Source organism: Amblyomma mixtum, chromosome 1, assembly GCF_055824585.1.
Source record: "Amblyomma mixtum isolate Tamu chromosome 1, ASM5582458v1, whole genome shotgun sequence".
Lineage (NCBI taxonomy): Eukaryota > Metazoa > Arthropoda > Arachnida > Ixodida > Ixodidae > Amblyomma > Amblyomma mixtum.
The window spans coordinates 244329819-244346471 of record NC_143012.1 but is presented as its reverse complement, the minus strand read 5'-3'; the positions used below and the strand labels follow the sequence as shown (position 1 = coordinate 244346471).

The window sequence follows — 16653 nt, the reverse complement described above, 5'->3', positions numbered from 1 at the left end:
CATCACGTCTCGGTGGTCAAAGTGGTAGCGGAGCGTGCTTGTGTTCGGTTGTACCTTGTACCTTTTTATTTCTCGGCCCAGTGTCACCGACCTTATCGGAACTGCGGAGGTGTAAAAGGAAGATATCGCCGGCCTTTTGAACTACGCCCTTGTGTTCTCTGTCACGCATAGCGCGACGCGCTGAAAGTCACCGGCGCGACTTCCCTTGAGGCACTGCCCAAAGGAAATCCAAACCACCTTACGCGGCGACTCCTTGTCACACACGTAATACACTCTCGTGATGCAAGGGCGGAAGTCCGTGAGCGGCGCAGCCCACATTGGGTAGCGCTGTTCGTGCTTTCTACTTGTTCAGTTTCACCCACCGTCTTCTTCGCAGCCGGCGTTAAGTAGTACGGCTGACTAGCGCGAGTTGCTGCTCGACCTGTTTCGCTTCTTCTGAATGGAAGGACGCCTCCTTGCGCCTGTGCTTGAATTGTATTCGTCGCGTGCGGCGGCCGCCCGGAACGTTTCGTCGCTTGATTAGCCGCCACGCCACGCTTGGGTGTCCGTTTTTGCATTGCGCTCATCCAGGTAACGATGCGGCTGCGCCAAGCAGAGATGACACGGCGTGATTTTGATAAACGGGGAGTGGGCGGCATTGCAGCGTATGCCACTAGCTGCGTGGACAGGTTTCCGGCTCGGGTGGGTTCGGTCGCAAGCGTAGAGGTGTGGAAGCGCAGCTTATAAATAGTTTCGACTAATATTGCTTTAGTTTTTGAACACGTGTATTTCATTCCGCTGACCATGACAGAGGGTAAGTATCGCTGATCATTCGTATCGGTGCTCGAAGTTATGCCAGGTTGTTGTTACTTGATGATACTTAAAAAAGCATGGAGGGACTCTGACATGCTCTGCCGTGATTAGCTGATTGCGACATTAAGTTCTTGCTACGGGGTTTGGTGCTGCCTCGTTTCGCAACGACGGAGTACTTATTTAGTTAAGTGAGAATGATGTTAAAGGAGTTCTGTTACCGTGTGGAAATGAGGAAAGTGACGTCACTGCATGAGTTCATTCGTAATCATGGCGCGCGTAAGGGAAAGCTTACACATTGAAAAAGGATTTTGTCATGCCGACGGCACGTTCTTGTGGAGGAGCTTGAAACTGGCTCCGTAATGTTTTATGACATTTACGCCGCCATTGCATTCTGCAGAGGACGCTAGAAAAAAAAACGAAAAAAAAAACAGGGAACCAATTAAAATGTCTGATCAACTTTATTCGAACTGCTGCTTTCCTGTAAATCGATCGCTACCCCTCTCTCTCCAGTTGTATAGCGCTTTCGCGTAATTAAAAATACCGCTCATATCGAAAATTCTGACTTGACCGCTTATTTTGCTCTAGATAGTGCCTGCTAAGCCGATGGCGGCCCAGGATCAATGGGAGGATGAGATTAGAAAATTTTCTGGGTTAGGCGGCCGCGGTTGGATAAGACTAATTGGAAGTTACTCAGAGGCCTAGTGTTAAGTATAAGCAGTCTGGTTGATGATGACGAGTGCTTGGTAATCTGGTTTTGCCTGGTTTGACGTGTTGCTATAAGCTGCTTTATGAAGCAGCCTGTAGCTGCTGTAGGGGCGCTGAAATCCGAGTTTCTGGTTTCAGCATGTGTGCCGTTCTGCAATACGTGGGATGAAATGCTGGGATGAAATGCAATACGTGGGATGGAGCCTATGAAATGCTGCGCAGGTTATAACATGGTTTCTTTAGGGATAAAAAGAAAAAAAAACTTAAAAAACTCCTCGGTGGTGGTGGTGTGACATTTTTATTAGAACATCATTTCTCTTAGGCGTTCAGTACGTCCTGGGCCAAGGCGACGAGGGCACGTTGCAGTCTCAGATCCAGGGAGGCGAGCCAGATGGGCCACGATGGGGGTAGGGGGAAATGATAGGCAGGGGACTGGAAGGCTGCGTGGCACTGTGTAAGGCAGTGTTCTATGTCTGCATATGTGTGTGGACAGTTTGGGCACTGAGGTGTGGAAGTGTACCGGTATAGGTAAAGTTTGGCTGGTGTACGTAGGAGATTAAACTGTATTCGGCGAAGAATGCTCAGGCCTCTCCTCAGCTCCACGTACTGATCTTTCCTCGGTGGATCGTTTGAATGCGTTAGCATTTTTTGTTAATGCTGATTCACTTGTAGCTAATGCCCGTGTATGCGGAATTGGTCGTTCTCTACCTTACATTGATAGATCGCTGGGAGTCTTCATACCACTACTGGCGCATTGGTGCAGCGGCTAAGCGATGCGCCACTGCCCTGGCAGGTGGCTGTTTAAAACTCTGCTATCGGTGGGGCTTGTGAGATCTGAGCAACATCTCGTGATCAATATTTAATTAAACCGCCACCTGCTACGGTGCGCGGGTTGTGATGACGTCACAGGATACGCCCCACGTGACGGCGGTCGCCATTTCCGCTTGCAGACTCTTTTAATGCTAACGCAGTAATAAATCGCTGAAAATAGTCAGTTTTTAATTAGAACCTTCAAACTATCACAACCTGGACAGGCCTATCACTGTTGACCGAATTCTCCGAAACCCCACTTTGCCTGCACACATTTCTGCGTTCTTTGTTCCCTCGTATCATGACCTAATGAAATTCGTTTGCGTGCCCTCCTTGTGCCAGTTCACTGGCCTGCTGTATGTAAAAAAAAAAAGCAAAAACAGGGGAGGCCGGTGACTTCAGTCGGCTAGTCAATCAGCAAGTATTTACTGAGAAGGAAAAAAAAAAAACAGAACGGTTAACGAACCTTGCAGACGGGTGGGCTGTGAGCCAGACGGACAGTCAGACACACACTCGCACAGGATCATTCTGCCGCTCAGACGGTCGCATGCAGTCAGATGTCCTTCGTAGCGGTCTCCCCTGCGCACCTGCTATCGTACGAATATGTAACACACTCACTCGCGGTTGGAACAGGTGGCCGATTTTTGGGCATCATAGAATGGAGGCCAGGCTTAACCGTATACCTTTCCACTCCACGCAGTATTGTGAGACGCGGCGGTACGACATATAAATAGGCGCTCAGTCGGCGGCTTGTTTGTCTTCGCTTGGCAACGTTTAGGCGACGAAAACATTGGCGCGGGCCAGTGCCGCGGTCACCGGGCCCCTGCGACGCTGCTTCGAAAGTGCCAAGGTTTGTGCGTCTAAAGCCGCAGAGGTGACGAAGACCCCTATAATGTTTGCGTTTCGGTTTGTGCGGGAGCAGCTTGCGAGGCGCCTGTTGTGTCTGACTTGATGCCGAGAGCGGATGCGTGTATACCGTCGTTGTCCTTTCGATCGCTTTGTTTGGTCTCTCGCTTGGCTGTTTAAAAGTAGCTTTATTTGTAGCACATCTTCCCTCATTGAAATGTCGCCTGCACGGCGACTTGTCACCGTCTTATTCATTCACTTCCTTTCAACAAATGCCTTCCGTACGGTTTGGCTCAGCGTGACAGAGGACGTCGTTTTTTGAGTTAAGGATCCATTGTTTGCCATCGTTTTGGCCAAGCTTTGAGGTTGTGATGTGGTTGAGTCGTTCGTGAAGAGTAAAACGACTCAACAGGCGTCGGCAAGAAAGACCGTGATTTTGCTTCAAATAAAGTTGTTCTATTTCACTTTTTATTCCCTCTCATGCCACGAGTCTCAAGCATATTTGAAGCACGAAATAAAGACGCTTTACTGAAAATTTCTCATCATTGACAAGCGAGATCCTAACTTTTGCTTGGAGAGGAATATTTTGGTCGGAACATGGCGCATAACGTTGGTTAACGTCGTATTGTCAGAGGAAAGACAGCTTCGTTGTAGTAGCGTATTTGGAAGTTGGGCGTACGCCAAGTATTGTCTTTTCGAGGATATCCAAGTGAATTCGCGGAACTCAGTTCAATTAATCGCTGGAAAGAAAGGGCACGCTACGTTACGTCTACAGAATTGTGCCGCCATGGTGCCATCCCCTGTGTTGTCTCGAAGGACACCATTATCTTAAAAGTTATTCAACGTCGCCGACGTGCTATACTCAAATGCAGTTGCATGGACACAGTCGCGCCAGTTCTGTTACTTAAACTGATGAGGGTTGCAACAATGCCTCGCTGAGATTCGATGAGTGAGGGAGCTTTCGGGCACCCTAACATAAGGCATACATTGTTCAGCCCTGTGGTCGCCCTAGACATTTCTCGGACTTGTGTTATGGTGTTGCTTTCCGGTCTCATACTTCCTCGACTGTGCGTTCCAACATGCATCAGGACTATTCAGAGGTCGTTGAAAGGGTACCCAGGGCATGGATGCATAAAAATCCGGCACTCCGATTCACCCTGGACTGGAAGATTAGCCGACTTTCACGCCACCACCTGCTTCCCTGACGAACTGCAGAGACTGCTTATAGCATCCACATATTTTCGAGAGGGAAGACTTGCATGGCGTCACCGGTAGTTTACTCAGCTGCTATTAGGCGGCGCCTCCGTCCGCTTTGCACTACTCTGTGCTGGCCCTCGGAAACTACCCGCAGATCATGCCCGGATTTTGGTTCAGAGTTTCGTTTCTGGAGTTATTACAAAGCCCTAAAACGGAAGACAGAAATGAAGTAAAGAATGTGACTTGTGAAATAGTTGAGGTATACGATGCGGGTCCTGTTAGCACGTTTGCGGCGCAGAAAGCATCATTTACGTCAAGTCACTGCAACATTCCTGCTGTCATCAGCGCCGCCAGTCTGTGTAAAGTCGGATAGAAGTGATCACAGAACCCAAGAGCCGTTAACGTTGGCGGACACAAATAGCCGAGCAAATGGTACACTACACCCCTCCCCCCCTTTCCCCTATTTCTGATAAGTATTGTGGGGGGGGGGGGGGGGGGGGGGGGGCGACCGGAAGAACATTGTTCCTGCTCGCCATGAAGAGAAGAGACCTGTGCAGGCAAATGGCCATTTAAAGACAATGAGTATAAATTGGAGGTTGGCCTCTGTTGATAAGGTACCACGTTCTAATCACAGAGACAACTCTCACCCAAAACGGAACCAAAGAAAATGATGTACAGCTAGCGCCATCACGGGCCGATTTCGCAAGCAAAAAATGCGCGTGTCGACTCCGACTTCTGGGCGCGGATAGCAGAGGTTACGATACACTTGCATTGACTTAAAAACAATGGTAAATCGTTGTTTAGGTGAACATGTGACGATCTGAAATAGGCTGGCAGGAAGTTTTCTTAATTCAAATTTTCTCGCCGATATAAATGCGCCTTTCGTTGCCGGACAAGCCGGAAAGTGCCAGAGGAATCGATGGGTGGTGGTGCTCACGGCGTCAATTCAACAGCCAGAAATAATAAAAAAAGAAAAATCGGTGTAGGTGTCGAGCAGACTGGCGCATATCCTCGCTGTTCAGTTCGTGTCTGTGAGGAGACTTTTTTTTTTCGTTGCCGCGTTCTGTAAGCTCATGCAGCCGATCGCACGTAGTTCCACGGTACCGTGCGATATTAGGAGGAGAAGCCTTGCATCTTGTCATTCGCTTTTTTTTTTTTTAAATTTCGTGTTCCGAGCACATTACTCGTTGCTTAAGCGTGCATATGCAACTCGCTTTGTTTATAGTGAAAAAAAAAAAAAAGAGATAGCAGCGCAAACTGAATGGGACGAACAAGAGAAGGACATCATGGCGTTCTTTATTTCCCTGCATACGCCTGCGCAGTTTTCTAGCCCGGTTCCTGTGTGCTCGTGTGTCCTCAGAGTGTGCGATTACGCCGTTACGCTTTATACGAGCGTAGCCTCCTTGCGGGTGTGATAGCACCCTCCTGGTTCCGCTGCTGTTTGACGGTCTTCGTTCGCGGAGATATAAGGCGCCCGCAGGGGGTTCAGCAATGCCCGTTCAAACTCTTGGACGGCTCGATGTTTTCAGGCCAAAGTAGGAGAGGAAACTAAGGGGGGATTATTGGCAACGTTTGCGGTGAAAAGCCTCGGAGGATGGGTGTATGTCAAGGCTCCCCATACACCGCCACACATACGGCGCAAAATAAATTGGAAACAGTGGAAGTCTATCCACCAATTCAGAGGGACAGGAGCGGGGACTATATGTCGGGTGCTTGTATAGCTCGCAGTCGTTTGAGATATGGCGTTCCGATTTTTCTTTCAAGAACAATTATTGGATCGAAATGATCGAACTACCAGCAAGAAGCGTCGGCAAAGCTGCGTATTGAGCGTTTTATTTGACAAAAAAAAAAAAAGGAAACCCACAATGCACTGGCCTTGAAGCGTCATTGTGTTCTCGACTTGTCGCTTATCCCATAGGGCTTTATTTAGTGCGTCGTCGGCTGGCGAAGATCGGGTCTGAAAACAAGGACCAAAAATTAGGAGATCGCCTTTTGAATGAACGACGTTCCTTTGTGAGGTGTTGCTGGACTGTGCGGCTACGTTGTGCGCTCTTGAGACGGGCTTCGCGAGATAATAGAGCGTCTGTAGGGGGCCGTGCTCGTGTAGTATTAGGAAGCCGCTGTGACCACTCCCTGCAGGCGCTTATGTCACGCGGCGATAGCGGAGACGGAACAAGCTGCACGGGTCTGTCTTGCGACAGGTCTTGCAACACGCAGCCGATGCAGTTCGCTGAAGCGCTTTTGAGAGCACGGCGGGAGGCGAAGGAGACGCCCGCGTCGTCAGCATTTCGGAAGGGCTTCAGCGCGAAGCACTGCTGCGTCTAGAATTTCACATTTTAAGGCTAAAGCCTTTCCGTTAACAAAGCGTGTGACACGCGTTTAACTCGGGAACTAAAAAAAGATAGAAGAAAACCAATGGTTGCTTCAGATAGAGGAGGAAAAATTACACGTAGAAGCCAAGTTTGATGACTGTAGAGCAATTATTAAATTAATTATAGGCAAAAATATCGAAATTGCTTCGAAATAGCGCGGACGTCGATATAGCCAACGGGAACGGTGTGACGTCGTCACATCCACCGGAAGTAGACACGGCATAGTGAAAATTGTCACAGAATGGTCGGAAAAATGTCGGATTTGTGTCAAATTAGATGGAAAAATGTGTAATTAGGCGTAATGAACACTTAAGGTCCCCGAAATATGTATAATTTGGGTATCGATATAGCCACGAGAACGGCATGACATCACATCCACTGGAAGTCGTCTCGGCATAGTGCCCTCGGCTTTCGCCTCTCAACACTTCAGTTGCGGAAGTGTCCTCGCAATTTGTTTGCAGTTTTATCTTCCGGGCGGTGAAAAGGCAGACGAGGTATGTACGGCTCTTGGGAAAATGTGGTTTTTGGGTGTTGAGGAGACTGTGTAAGCCGGGTGACATCAACACCGTCGCCACCGTGGAGCTGCAGCCAACAAGTGGCGACGGTTTGCCTTGCGAGCGACGATGGCTTCTTCGCTTTTTGACTGACTCGAACTGCCATCGAAGGCCGTCCATCCGGGACTTCCGCACTGGAGGCGTCTGTGTAGCCAGTGATGATGAAAGGAGTCGTATAGAGAGAGGTTCAATCTCTGCCCTATGTAGAGTTACTTGCATTCATTGAGACGAGCAGGATTCGAAGACCTGCGTTCGCAAGCCTGGTGAGAGTGCATAAATGGAAATGGACATGTGGGAGAAAGGCGATCCGTGTGGCAGAAAAGAAGTCGGCGTCGAATGCTTGCGGGATGCGGATGTCCAAGAAAAAAAAAAAATATGGTGCAGTCACGCAAGCTAGTCGCCACAAACGCCTGCAGGTATCGTGCGTTAACCACCCACCGGTGTACCAGTCAGTTCGGTCCCTAGATAGTGTTACCGTATTTTTTTTTTTTTAACGAGCACACGCGCCCCGTAAACTTTTGCTTCTCCCTGCATAGAAAGAAGTATAAGGGGAGTAATCTGTCCTCTAGGTGTCGCACTCCCATTTATAAAATTGTGTGCGCTACAGGACAGCGTACTCTCTTTTTTCTCCCACATATAGGCGCGTATACGTGTTTAGAATTACTGCGTGCAGTCTCTCCTGATGACTGTGCACGCGCGCACACTGCTTCTAACTTTTGCAAGCCGGCGTGTGAATCATCGAGTATAGTGTAAACGCAGAACTTCCTCGTTGTGGACGAAACTGGAGGCGACAGCCGACTCGAATCGTAACAAACACCGCGATAACCGCGTGCGCACAGTCAGGGCCTTTGCAGTGAGTTACGGAGGTTTCACGCTGCTGTGTGCGTGGAATGTATTTACGTATACTGCTGACGGCTGCTTTGCACGAACAGCCGAGAGCGTATACCTTCGTCAACTTGGGATGATGAAGCGATTTTCGTGCACGTTCCACATTTCGGCGAAAACCTTGGCAGACGTCTGCAAGCAGACGAATAACGGCGCTACTGGTTCAGTATCTGGGAGAAAATGCTTTGTGCGTAACAGAAAGTAAGGCGCAGGTACGAGTCAGGCGCGAAGGCAACGAAGGAAATCAAGTTTTTACTGAAGGGCATGTAAATGAGCACTTTTTCTAATTACACGCAGCTGCCAAGCGTTTTGCCCTTAAAATGTTTTGAACGGCGGGACGACAAACGACCCCGGCGAGAGGCGATGCCTGTATGCGAGTGGTTACGGCCCACAGGTAGCAGCGAACAATAGAATAATGGTACAAAAATGTTATGAAAGCTGCAGTAACGTTATATGTTACACTGGAATGTTACGTTAACGTTAAAAATTAGCATATAACGTTGTATTTTATATCTGAAACATTAGTTTCGCCATTTACAGCAAACGGTCGCCGCGGTGGCTCAGGGGTTATGGCGCTCGGCTGCTGACCCGAAAGTCGCTTGTTCGATCCCGGCCGCGGCAGTCGAATTTCGATGGAGACGAAATTCTAGAGGCCCGTGTACTGTGCGATGTCAGTGCACGTTAAAGAACCCCAGGTGGTCGAAATTTCCGGAGCCCTTCACTGCGACGTCTCTCATAGCCTGAGTCGCTTTCGAACGTTAAACGCCCATAAACCAAAACCAAACTATTGACGGCAAACATTATTCTAATGCTGACTTTTAAGTGTTGTTATAAAGTTAAAAAAATGACAGATAATGTTATATCATAAGCATTTGTTCAACGTTCCAAAAGTAAACATTGTTTAAATATCTATAGCTTCTAAAATTATTATAATGTTCGAATCATAACTATAAAACAAAGGTATATTTTACGCACCGGGTCCCGGAACTTTTCCTACTGTTCTTGCAGTGAACATGTTTTTCAACTAGCAGTACTTTGCAACTAAACCCTTAGCTATGCAGCCGCCGCGGTGGCTCAGTGGTTATGGTGCTCGGCTGCTGACCCGAAAGACGCGGGTTCGATCCCGGCCGCGGCGGCTGCATTTCGATGGAGGAGAAATTCTAGAGGCCCGTGTACTGTGCGATGTCAGTGCACGTTAAAGAAACCCAGGTGGTCGAAATTTCCGGAGCCCTTCACTACGGGGTCTCTCATAGCCTTAGTCACTTTGGGACGTTAAACCCCATAAACCAAACCAATCTTAGACTAAGCTCACCATATATTGCGTGCACAGCTCCATTATACTTTCTTATAAATCTGCTTATTACACCATTCGCCACTATCACTCATGTCACACCCCTCAGTAAGGGGTAAATAAACTTGACCCCCTTGCATACTTTCGGAGGTGAGTGTGTGCCATGTACGAGTTGAATGTTGCGCTCTATTGTGAGCTTAAATGTCGCCCTTGTTGCTGGTCACCCTTGCATAGCGTTGATGAAGTTGTGCGCCGTCACACTGGCTGGCCGGCCGGCTCGTGCAGGGTTGCCTCATCATTTTCGCAAATGTTACATTTCAGGAAAAGATTATTTGAACGTTTATTTGTAACATTACAATAACGTTAGGAAAAAAAAAAGACACTAAGAAACTTCAGGCCATGTTTGACCAAAACAAAGATATAACGCCGTTTTGTTTAGTTTATGGGGGTCTAACGTCCTGAAGGACTCCGTAGTGAAGGGCTCCGGAATAATTTCGACCACCTGGGGTTCTTTAACGTGCACTGACATCGCACAGCACACGGGCCTATAGAATTTCTCCTCCAAAGAAATTCAACCACCGCGGCCGGGATCGAACCCGCGTCTTTCGGGTCAGCAGCCGAGCGCCACAACCACTGAGCCACCGAGATACGTGTGACATTCACTGCGCCATTTCCTTTGCTCAAAAACCAATTTTAATGCTTTCATTGTTGCAATGTTTCGGTGCTACCTAAAGGGGTCTTCCAGCTTTGTCCGTTGGCCCTAACGACCCGTGCCCGTAACCTAACCCGGTTGCAATGTTTCGGGGACCGCGGTGTTCCTGCCAAACGGTCAGAGGTACGTGGTTAAGTAAGCGAGTCGTCGTGCGCTTAACGTAATCCACTCTGCCTGCCACACGCGGCTGCGTCTCGCAGTTGTTGCATCCACGACGCCGCAGCGCCTATAGATTTCTGCAAAGTCGCGACGGTTGATGTCACACGACCCTGCGTTTTAAAGTTGCGCCAAGTATGGGGGAGAAATGCTCGCCCGGGGAATGCTCGCATTGTTGCAAGCCGAGCACAGAGAATGCCCCACTGTGTTCCATGAAAAGCGCGCGCTCCGCGGCAGGTAGCTGTGCAGCCGACGGGAGCGCGCTCTTGCACGCGGGAGAACGGCTTCCCGTCGAGGGGCCGGACGCGCGGTTTACCGGCGGAAGTTGCAGAGACCGCAGTCTCGGCGCTCTTGGCGCAGCAACGGCCGCGTGCGAGCGACCGAGGCTGCGCTGTGTTTTGAAGAAGAGCCGTCGCGGTCGGCGTTCTTCGTGGGAGGCATATTTCGTCGCCGCCGCCTCCGGCCTGCGCGACGTGCAAGGTGCGACGACCTCCTCCCCCAGTTATGAGCGTGGGATGGTTGCTTTATTGCGGTTATGCCGCGGGTTTCCGCGCTGTACAGGCGCGCCGAGGACAGGCGTGTCGCAGTTAGCCGAAGCGCCCCGTGCACCGCTAGCTGTAGTGCATTGTTGGCAAGGGCGCCACGGGTGTGGAACGATTGGCCGCAATCCAAGTGCCTCGATCTGCTCCATCTGATTGCGTGCACGCTGCCGAGACTGGCGGGCTTCCGACGACGTGTGGCGGTGTCGGATGTGTCAGCTGTAACGTTCACTGAGAGACCGATCAGCTGTTTGTGCTGATCACCTCTGCCCCCCCCCCCCCCCCCCTCTTACTTTTGTATGTGGACATCAGAATCGGATGTACAATCAGCGTCAGTGAAACGCGAACAAGGCAGCTGAGACGGAAACAGCAAAGCAAGAGAGAGAGAGAGAGAGAAACGTTATTTGTCCAACAGAATAGATCGCGCCTAAACCCCGGGGCAGGGCCCCTGGGTTCCGGCGGTAAGCTTAGGTGCAGGCCGGAAGCCCTTAACTCCTAGCGGCATCCTCACCCAGTCGGAGGGCTTTAAGTTGGTTGTTCTCTTCTGTGCTTTGCAGAAGGGTCTCCCATGCAGTCTTGGTTGTTACCCCCCTGTTCTTCCTGGATCCTTCTCACATTCCCAAATAATACGGTCTAGTGACCCTCTATCCTCACATTGTTTGCATCTGTCCGATCGTACTTCTGGCCATATGTGCTTGACTAGAACCACGTTTGGATATGTGTTTGGAGTCTTCTCCACGCTGTTTCGTCTCCTTTGTCTAGTTTTGGATCGTGACAGCAAAGCAAGAATTTCTTAGCTGGGGAGACGTACAGCCTTTGTCAAAAGTTTGGAGCCCAGGGGGTTTGCTTCTGAAGCCCACTGTCTGGTTCGTAATGCATCTCCAGCGCTCCAAATTTGCTGAAGGTAAGAAGATTTCTGGTTCTGCCTCCTCCAATGGGTGGGACTACCACGAATGGTACAGGAGTCCCACTGCGAGGCTTAGAAGCAAGCCCCCTGGACTCTAAACTTTTGAGAAAGACTGTACATTAATAAATTAGAGTAATTGGTGCGAAGGCTACAGCGCAGAAGTGCGAGTATACCCACTTTTGTTTTCTTGTCAGGAGCTGATGTTTCGGTGCTTGTATGTTCGCCTTTCAGTTATCTTGCTACGTTGTTTCATTTGAAGGGGATACATACCCCTTGCGATGACGAACAGCGTCTGCGAGGAAGCAGAGCTTCCGAGGTGCTCTTTAGCCTGTCCGCCTAAAGGTGACGCGACAGTCTGTAGGTTGTGGGGTTGTAACTACAGGGAACTAGTGCGTTGCGGGAAAGCGAACGCAGGGGACGAAGGCGTCCCCACAAGGTCCGCGGTTTAACGAGTGTCTGTCGAGTGACTCCAGTCAGATGTACAATGTTTCTCTTTTCTTCTTTACGTTTACTTTTTGCGTTTTTCTTTACAGGACCGTGTAGTGTATTTTGCGACTCGCATTTCTTAACAGCCGTGGAGCCTACCTCTCAGGTGCGGCTCGAGAGCATCACTGCGGTGCATGTCGTGTGAAACCTTTGATTTCCTGGGCAGTACTGATCATGGCGAAATTTTCGTTGAAGGAGGATCCGTAGTCTTTGCTATGTCGTCCCTCTTTGATACTTAGAGCTGCGTCTCTGTATGCACAGACAATTTCCCTAGCGTTGCTACGATGGCCGTCTTTTCAGTTACTGATGCGTAGCGCACTTCTTAACTCAATTAGCGCGTGTCTCAGGGTGAGTATGCGTCGCCGTTTCTCTCGATCGCTCGATACGCGTGCTGCTTCATTTGCCTCCTGTATTGCTTTTCATGCGCCGTCTCTTTACACGCCTTGTCTGCCGCCTTACAACGTTAGATACTCCCCACGTCATTGTGGACTATTTTAGTTTCGCTCGATACTCGCGTCTTTTGTCGATGTGACGTCAGTGCATCATTCTGGGACCACGAAGCCCGTTACGCCATCTTACTTTTTTTTTTTAAATCTTGCGCGCTGCGCTGCTTTAATTTAACCTCGTAACTGGAGATTACAACGGGGAGAAAAATTCTTGCGCTATAGCGTATATGCTGAGAGACCGCGTGCGGCGAACCGCCAATTTGTGTGCCTAGCTGATATGCAGAACTTGTTCGGAGATTTATAGACGGTCGCCTCACCTACGTCATGTAGTTGAACTCACGAGTGTCGCCTCCCTCCGCTTCTGAAATCCAAACCGCACTGAAGGATCCCGGATTTTGAACCGGAGTTGACTCTCGATCGGTATCTCGAACTCGAAAGGGGAACGGAGCGTTTGTTCGAATTATGCGGAGTTTAAATTCAGCGGAGCCTTTCTGTTTGGCTTGCCATTGACGGGACGAAAGGCTGGGTTCGATTAAAGCGGAAGTTTGAATTAAGCGGGTTCGAATTAACCAGAGAGTATCGTAGCTTAATGCGCGCGCGGATGTTCCTTGTATAGTCACCCCCGCGATTACCCGGCGACGTGTGGTCGGCTTCGGAAGCCGACAGTGTGGTGAGGGAAGCGAGAGAGAGAGAGAAGGTGAGAGAGACAAAGGGGACCACAGCCAACACCACCTCTGTCTCCGTCCGTGCTTGCGCCCTCCACTGGGTGAACCAAGGCGAATGTGCAGGGACGAGGAAAGGCGGCTTCTTTCGTGGCTCGGGGTCAGGTCGTCTGCTCCGCGTTGTCCGCCGCCGCCATTGCGGGTCGTCTCTGCTTTTGTTTTGCCTCTTGCGGTCGGCGTAGGGCTTCTCGGCTTGCGCGATTCTGGGGGCTTCTTTGCGTACCCTCCCCCTTCGTCTGTCTCCATGTCAGTGCGCACAGAGGGCACATCTGCTCCCAGTGGGACGTCGTCCTCGGGATAACCAGAATAGGAGAGAGGAGGCCTGGGCCGCCAAAGGGTGGTTTGGATTTTCGGTGTTCTCTATATCGGAGGAGGAAAATCAGTACGAGTTCGCTCCGACGGCTTCGTGGACTAAGGTTGCTCAGGTCGAGCCGGAGGTGCTGTATGTTTCACAGCTTAGAAGCCCGCCTGTGATCCGTCACTTGGCTTACGCTGTCTTGGAATCTGAATGGACAAGTTCTAGTTCCTCTCATTTCGGAACAGCGGGACGCTTAACCTTTTTTTCTGCTTTGGAGGCTTCTGCCTGGCAGGCTTTTCTACCTTCTTTTATGTAGGTATTTGTGCTGGAAGCTTGCTGTGTAAATGCTCGTGCTTGTGACTAGCTTCTTCATACTGTGTGCATCCACCGTGTTTAACTGTTCACTTCCCACTCGACTCACGTTGCCGTTTCGTATTTCTGTTTTTTTTTTTTTTTTCGGATGGTCTCGCTTTGGCTGCCGCGCAGCGTTTAGGCACCGTCAGTACATGTACTCTTTAGAGAAAGCATATTTCTATTAGTTTGAGGTGGAAATGGCTTTAGACTATCAAGGGTTCCAGTTTTAATTATAGTGAACTATAATTTTAATTCACGCATGCAGGGTGGGCCGCTGTCTGGTCAGGGTAAGTTAAAGGGCAACCAGTGTTTGCTGGATATTAGCGGCGCTGGTTGGCCCCGCTATTGAAAATTGGTTTTTGAGGAAAGGAAATGACATCTTGGAGGGCTTCGGAATAATTTCGACCACCTGGGGATCTTTGATGTGCATTCACATCGCGCAGTCCTATCTTGTACTTTTCAAATCAAACAGCGCCGTGTTCGGCGTCTTCGACGGCCGCGTTTATCTGTTTCGCTGCTTCCGGTTAGCACCGCGCGGGGGCACCTCTGTTCTTTTTTGCAAGTACAGTTGAAGCTCGTTATAACGAAGTTGAACGGCGATTACTTCGTTATAGCCGTAGTTTCGTTATAACCTGTGTTGACCGAGCTTCCAAGGGGAATCGTCATTCCTTCGTTATATACATTACTTCGTTATAACGTCATTCCTTCGCCCTATCTTCCGTGACAATATCCATTATTTCGTTAGAAACCGTTCAGTTATAACGAGGTTCGAGTGTAGTTGATTTTCCCTGTCGACCCTGTCTTGCATGTTCGACGTCTTGCAGGTTTGATATTGCTCAATCACATTCCTAGAGCACAACTTCCGGAAAGGTTAACTGTTTATTTATAATTAATAAAGCAGAAAGAAAGATTCAAAGAAGGAGAAAACTATTTACATTTTACTGATTCGTAGAATGGCCTGACGACACCAGCCTTTGGTCCCGCCAGCGTAGCTCGTTTTAAACCCTATTGTCCCCGCCCTCGATGGGAACAAGAATAAATTAGGTAAATTCGCAAACACATCATCACCATCAGCCTGACTAGGCCCACTGCAGGGCAAAGGACTCTTCCATATCTCTCCAGTAACTCTCTCCTTGCCATTTGCGGGCACCGTATTCCCTCAGACTTCTTAATCTCATCCGCCCACCTAACTTTCTGCCGCCCCCTGATCGAATCCGCGTCTTTTCGAGTCAGCAGCCGAGCACCATAACCACTGAGCCACCGCGGCGGCGGCAAAAAAAAATTCCTTCGCATTGCATGCCCTCACTCACTCAATTACACTCACCCAATCAAATATTGGGGAAGAAACGTCCTCTCACCCAGTAGTACTGTGCGAGTATTTTCGGTCTCCATTATCGGGAGCCGCGAGCTCGGCGAACACTTCCCACTGGTGCGGCATGTTGACAGCCTCAGAGAGCTGGCATGGTAAACACAGATTCGACGGAAGGCTATCTCGGAGGCCGAGGCGCCGTCACTCGGGGACTGTCTCTCCTGCGCAGCACACGGACGGACACACTCTCGTGCAGTGCACGCCTCTCGAGTCTACACTGTCTTATCGGCAGCTAACGTGGAATTTTACCATTTTGCGGAAACCTGTAAGTCTTCTCTGGGAGGCTTGTTTTCCACTCAAAAGGTCCCGAACCCAGATGACACACTCGCATTCTTCGAGTGAATGAAAACTCCGGATGCCCGCCTGCAGCAGAGTCAGGCAGGAAATGGAGGGAGGCCGTCCTTTGTCACAGTGCTATGGGTTGTTCCTTGTTCTGGCGGGGGGTGAAGGGAGGAAGTTGGAACGACGGTGTTAAGCAGAAAATTCTTCGAAAGTTTAGTATGAGGGCATAGGAACAAAGGCCCAATTTCCTTCTATTTCCTGCCTCGCCTCTACTGCATTGCTACAGAAGGTTGACTGCAAGCCTCTTGTACTACTACTATATCGAGAGCTCTCTCGGGGCCATCTTGGAATAAACTAGCGACATTCCTTAGTTTACTCAGAAGGGGTAACTTGACTCTCTTCGTTTCCATAAAGAATGCAAGTGTGTCGTCTGGGAACGAGACTTTTTTGGTTGGAAAACAAGCCTTGTGAAGAAGCTGACTTACTGATTTCTGCAAATGGTCCAATGTTGACCACGCTAAAGACGCGAAAGACGACCGCAAGAGACACCCCAGCTTGGAATAAGGGCGCCATGGACCTGGGACTTCGGGATGTGACGCGGCGTCTACGCTCAAAGAGGGACCAGGACAAAGACGGGTGTTCTCGGTAGCGACTCTTTCCTGTGAGGAGGACAGAGAAAAGAACACAACGTGCATCTTTATCGCGAACACAGACGCACGCAGTTAAAATACGAAACCCAACATATGAGCAGTAGGGGTAGGCGCCGTCCAGCTCGGACCTCGACGACCAGAGGGACCTATAAAAAAATAAAGTTCGGACTTATCGCCACCAGCGCCACTGACGCGATAAACGCGGACAGTGTCGCAAACTTCGTTGTAGTGGTGGCGTAGTTCCGTTAGCTCTAGCGCGCGACCGGCCAAGGCCAAACAT

The 16653-nt window shown here is 49.8% G+C and overlaps 1 protein-coding gene across 2 annotated transcripts in view; it reads left to right on the top strand.

Annotated features, from left to right (window-relative positions):
• The first annotated feature begins 659 nt into the window (after window positions 1–659).
• Window positions 660–16653, top strand: part of capt (adenylyl cyclase-associated protein 1) — a 29295-nt gene continuing 13301 nt past the window's right edge. Inside the window, exon 1 of one of the 2 annotated variants that reach the window (XM_089565484.1) lies at window positions 660–793. In XM_089565484.1, the coding sequence (XP_089421610.1) occupies window positions 784–793 (10 nt within the window). In that variant the 5' untranslated portion in view covers window positions 660–783. Of the gene's footprint in view, window positions 794–10493; window positions 10801–16653 lie in introns of those variants that run through there. The other variant, XM_089565471.1, reaches the window with a different exon arrangement.